A 6,000-nucleotide genomic window follows, 5' to 3' on the forward strand; every position below is an offset into this window, starting at 1 on the left:
AAGAGCAGAGTGCTTGGGTACGGACTAAGAACAGAGCTCTTGGGTACTGACCAAGTAAGAGCAGAGCACTTGGTTACCCACCAAGTAAGAGCAGAGCTCTTGGGTACTGACCAAGTAAGAGCAGAGCGTTTGGGTACTGATCAAGGTCTAATTTCTGCTTATGACTTTTGTTAGAATGGAAGGAGGAGAACCTGGGCTGAGGACAAGAGGAAGGCAGCGCTGTGTGGTGGTATTCATGTAAGGTGGTCTCTTCTGATGCTGCTGCGCTGATCCTAGTGGAGATATGGCCACTGGCATTATGTTCTTATCCGCAGAATGGGCTAAAGCCGGCACCGCATCCCTTGTGGTTGCCAAAGGCAACACACCGATTTAGTTGGTGCCTCCATGGTGGATGTTCGTGAATAATTTTAGTAATTTGTTTTTCTGATGTTACTTTTTCCATTTCCTTTCTGGTGTCCGACATTCCCTTGCTCCTTACTGTGTCTGACTCCACCCCTCCTGTGCTGAGGCACGTGCTGGTGAGGAGCAGAGAGTGGCTGCAGGTCCAGTGCTGGCCAGGCAGCTGGGTCTTCGTCCTGGGCACACGCTGCCATAGTGCGTGGTGCAGACAGTGTAGGTGGGAAAGCTTTGCTGGCCACCTCTCTTGGCAGGAAGCCAGAGTGCATCTTAATGAGTGTGTTTAAAACCTGAGCTGGACCCTGAAAAGCTGAATCCCAAGTTAGCTGCCTTCTGAGATTTTGCTTTCTTCTGCTGAAGAAGCTAGGCTTGGGATGGCCCTCCTCTGCTGCTGTTTCCTGTTTTGCATTTGGTATTTTTGTTGCATCACACAGAGGATCATCAGACAGGTCAAATTCAAATGTGGATGTGTTTTCTCCTAGGTGAAGGGTCGCAGAAGCTTAAGGGTAGGGTGGCTTTTTCCTCCCGAAAGCTGGAAGGCTCTGCTGACTGCTGCAGGGCAGGCCACCTTGCACTAGTGTACATGACTGCAGGGCTTGGGGTGGGCTTGCTGTTCTGAACTCTGCTTGCATATGCAAAGACCATTTTTATGTTGTATTTGTCCAGAGGTACCCCACCACCGAGATGCATCCCCAACCCTTTTTATCTTTTGATTTAGGGTCTTGCTCAGTTGCCCAGGCTGTCCTTGAACTTTTGATCCTCTTGCCTCAGCCTCGAGTCACAGGGATTAACAGGTGTGCACCATTGCACCCAGCAGTCAATTTTGGATTTACAAATACATCCTCAAGATAATCATAACTTTGAGAAGAAAAATGTAATTCTTAAACCATCGTGTCTAGAATTCAATGTATATCTCTATTTTAAATGCAGAGTGGACGCAGATATCTACTCGGTACCTTCGAGAACAGCTGGCCAAGATTTCTGACTTCTACCACTTGGCGTCCACTGCGAGTGATGGCCCTGTCCCTGTGCCCCCGGAGGTGGAGCAAGCCATGAGGCAGTGGGAGTACAACGAGAAGCTGGCGTTTCACATGTTCCAGGTAATTCCTCCAAGGCCTGCAGGGGGCTGTGTGGCATGCTTTTAAAAAGAGCCAGTTCTGTGCACAGATGTATGTTGCTTAACGAGGATACCTGTGCTGAGAAGGTGCTCCCAGTGGTCTCATCACTGCACCGCCATGGCCTGCGCTCATGCCCACCGATGCCATGCTGAGTGCCTGATGTGTGTGTGGTCTGTCCATGACTATGTGAGTGTAGTTATGTCCTGTGTGTGTTAATTGTGTCTTTATATAAACCGACACATTCTGAGAAAGTAGCCTGACGTCTTTTATGACATCATGACACCTTTGCCCTGGGATGACAGCCTCTTCTGCATGTTTTTCTCCAGCTTTCTAGGATGTCAACCTTTTTATGCCATTAATTACTTTGCAATTGTGCTTTTAAATATAATCCTTGTATGCACCTTATTTTGCAAAATTGGATATACTTGTTCAAAAACTCCCCTGTGCCGATGCTTCCTGTCTCCTAACACATCTCCTTTAGGGCTGAGTTATTCCAGAGAAGGTTCATCTTCATTTGGTTCAGCTGCTGTTGAAAATGCTAACAGTCCAGGCCAGGAGCTGGGCTCTCCCCAACTGCTGGTGTGCTCATGTGTTCACACTGACCAGAAGGGGGCGCCGGGGGCCGTTTGCCTCATCCTCTTCTTGGTGAGGAGGCATGAGGCTGGAGTCATATCATGAGCACAGATTTTGAGTACCTACTGTGTTAATCAGAGGAAGGCGATGTGCAGTTTTCTACATTTGCCTCTTAGAACCTTAATTATAATATTCAGGTGATATGTGACTTTTTTTCTAAGAGCTCAGAGTAGGAAAATAAGGGGTTCCCTTGTGAAGTCACATGGCCAGTTTTTAAATCACCAAAAGCAAGCCTCACGAACCTGCTTTGATTTGTCATAGAACTGTGTCAGTCGGCCTTACCTTGAGTGTCTGAGTTTTTGTGAGCTGAGAATTTAGTCTGAATCTTGGAACAAGTATGTTAGCATGTTTAATATTTTTGTAAAGATTACTTTACATGGTAGGAACATTGAAATCAACGTCGCTTCTATAAAAGACCATTAGGTCATATAGTGGTGAACATGACTGAAACATAAACAAGCTTGTGATATTTCAATTTGCCATATTCTGAAAATGTGCACCACACCTTAGTGCTGATCCACACGCAGGCACGTGTGCAGATACACGGCAAGGAGATGTGCAAAGGCGTCCAGAGGAGGGGTGGTTACATGTATGAAGGTTCTTTTTTAATTAATTTTTTTGAGGCTTGCATTTACCATTTCTTGTACTTTAGCACAAAATTGCATTTTTGTTCATTTAAAAAATATGTATTTAAATAGACAAATACTTTGTCCTGATTGAAGTTCATTTTAGTGGTCTAAAGTTCCCTTATAACCATTTTTGACTCACTCTCAGTATCAAGGAAACTAGAAATTAATAGTACCTTGGTGTCATGTCAAATAAGGTATCACTATAATTTATAATTGATTAGTATGTTTTCACACAAATCCTTGTTGACTGTTGTGGTGGGTCCCGGTGATATATAAAGTTTACTAGGAATAGAGCAGGATTTCACACTAACTATACTCAGTTTGTTTCCATGTTGCCGTGAATGTACGTGTTTTTTCCAGAAAATGGGTCATTTTGTTGTTATTTCGAAGGTTCTTTCATTCTGTGACTCATAGTACAAAACTGTAACAGAATGTCACATACGTGCCTAGAGCATCCTGAAAGAACATATTTCTGTGTATGTGTATTTGAAGGCAGTAGGCAAAAGGTGCATGTTGCGAGGGAGCAAAATTGTGAATCGAGGGGAGAAATAAAGAATGTCCATGCACTTCTGCCCCTAGCAGTGCTTTATTCACTCAAATTACTCAATACAATTTCACTCTGTAGGTTCTTAATCAAGAAAATGACAATCCATTAAGCTAGGCACTGCAATAGACATAATCAATTCACATCAAACAATTCTAGATTAATTAATTCACAGCAAACAATTCTAGATTAATTCTAAGCACTGCAAAACACTCTTAATCATGACAGGCTCATGACATTCCCTCTGTAGGCTAAGTTCAAATGTCATATCAAAAGTCTTAAACCTTAGGCTTTATGTCCAGCAGATGTACACTCACTCAGACAGCGGTGATCAGGTCTGGAACCAACGCAGGCTTCTCCTGGCATGGAGTGGACAACCAGTTGAGGAAAGGGTCGTAGGGAGAAGTTGTGGCTCTCAACAAGGTCCAGATGAGGCCGTAAAGTTTAAGAGCAGTGAGGATCACGCAGAGGATCAGGAAAGATGACAAGTGATGGGATGTCAGGTCCTCATCAGGCTCTCCAGCTTGAGTGCATCCTTGTTTCGGCTCGCTGAATCCCTGTTCATTTGCTCTATTATTTATACTAAATTTGGGGGCTTTTAATCCCCCTTTTAATCCTTATCAGCTACCACCGGATTTCTCAGTGACATAATTTACCCTGGGGTCAGAAACGTCTGGTCTGGTGGTCTCCACCCTGATCTTCCCACCTTTCCCTCTTTTCAGGAGAGGACAGCCTGCCTGAGACTTCACTCTGTTTATCTGGGTGAGGGGAAGTGACTTGTCTGAGGCCATACTGGAGGGCTCTGTGGGTGTGCCTGGTGAAACTGCAGGTTTCAAACTGGAGTTTTTAAAATGGAGTTGCTTAGGCTCAGGCCTCAGGCCATTCTCACAGTGCTGATGGTGTTAGGTCAAGATCGGCACTTGCCTAGCATGTTCAAAACCCTGGGTTCCACCTCGAGCACCATACTCAGTCAGTAAAGCAGCGGTCTGTCTGATGGGCTCCGCCAGCCTGGCCCTCCTGGAGCCAGTTAGTGTGCTGAGTTGGATTGTTTACACGTGATTGTGCACTGCTTCCATTTCTGTGCATGACAGTGGGTCGGTATGTTGATTGTTGCCGTTGTGTGGAGGGCTCTGGGCCTGGGGGGGTTTCCTGACTTCCCTCGAGGTGGTGGTCCAAGCTGGGTGCTGTGATGGCTCTCCATGCTGGAATCCAGGGCTTCTCGCACGTAGGCAGACACTCAGGAGCACTTGGCCCCTGACCAGCTCCCCAGCCCGGGGATCTGCTTCTTTCCAGCTATCACTGTTCATCAAGTTTCCATCCCTGAAATCTCACCATGGACTTGATGTGACCCGGGAATGTGAGAGCTTTCAAATGTCCTTTCTTGTGGGAATTCAATGTTCTGAATTAGAATTCATCAGATTACCAAAATAAAAATTCCCAGCCCAGTCATATTAAAAAACCCTAGTTCTTCATGGGTTATAATTTGGACTGTGGCCAACAAGACCGCATCACTGTGACAGTGAGACAGTAGCGAGGTGGCGCCTAAGCTGAGGACTCATGGTGCCCTTGACGCATTCACTGGTGTTTCTCTAACGGCACTGGCGCAATTGTTCTTTGCCCACTGAAGGAAGGATTGCTGGAAAAGCATGAATATTTGACGTGGATCCTGGATGTCCTAGAGAAGATCAGACCGATGGATGACGACCTTCTTAAACTCCTACTGCCGCTGATGCTGCAGGTACAGTAATGGGACCTTGAGCCAGCTGGTTTTATGGGCAGGAAAAGTCAGTCTGAAGGCAATGATTAGGTAAGTAGAGGTAGAAAGGGGAACAATTCCCTTTAGAAGAGGAAAGAATGAATATCTGCCTCCAAAGCAAGTGTTTTCAGAAGAGGTTTAAAATTTTTTTTTTTTAAATTTTAAAATTTAAAATGCAAATCAAAACCACCCTAAGATACCATCTCACTCTAGTAAGATTGGCAGCCATTATGAAGTCAAACAACAACAAGTGCTGGCGAGGATGTGGGGAAAAGGGTACACTTGTACATTGCTGGTGGGACTGCAAATTGGTGCAGCCAATTTGGAAAGCAGTATGGAGATTTCTTGGAAAGCTGGGAATGGAGCCACCATTTGACCCAGCTATTCCCCTTCTCGGTCTATTCCCTAAAGACCTAAAAAGAGCATGCTACAGGGACACTGCTACATCGATGTTCATAGCAGCAGAGTTCACAATAGCAAGACTGTGGAACCAACCTAGATGCCCTTCAATAGACGAATGGATAAAAAAAAATGTGGCATTTATACACAATGGAGTATTACTCTGCATTAAAAAATGACAAAATCATAGAATTTTCAGGGAAATGGATGGCATTAGAGCAGATTATGCTAAGTGAAGCTAGCCAATCCCTAAAAAACAAATGCCAAATGTCTTCTTTGATATAAGGAGAGTAACTAAGATCAGAGTAGGGAGGAAGAGCAGGAGAAGAAGATTAACATTAAACAGGGATGAGAGGTGGGAGGGAAAGGGAGAGAGAAGGGGAAATTGCATGGAAATGGAAGGAGACCCTCAGGGTTATACAAAAGTACATACAAGAGGAAGTGAGGGGAAAGGGAAAAATAATACAAGGGGGAGAAATGAATGGACAGTAGAGGGGTAGAGGAGAGAAGAGGGGAGGGAGGGGA

General features: G+C 45.0%; 1 protein-coding gene across 13 annotated transcripts in view; it reads left to right on the plus strand.

Moving 5' to 3' along the window:
* Med12l (mediator complex subunit 12L) overlaps positions 1-6,000 on the plus strand; it is a 260,868-nt gene that overhangs the window by 47,826 nt on the left and 207,042 nt on the right. For all 13 annotated transcript variants that reach the window (XM_048794071.1, XM_048794075.1, XM_048794070.1 and 10 more), the window contains exons 6-7: positions 1,327-1,496; positions 4,948-5,058. In XM_048794071.1, the coding sequence (XP_048650028.1) occupies positions 1,327-1,496; positions 4,948-5,058 (281 nt within the window). The remainder of the gene's footprint in view (positions 1-1,326; positions 1,497-4,947; positions 5,059-6,000) is intronic.

Source organism: Marmota marmota, unplaced genomic scaffold (assembly GCF_001458135.2).
Source record: "Marmota marmota marmota unplaced genomic scaffold, marMar, whole genome shotgun sequence".
Lineage (NCBI taxonomy): Eukaryota > Metazoa > Chordata > Mammalia > Rodentia > Sciuridae > Marmota > Marmota marmota.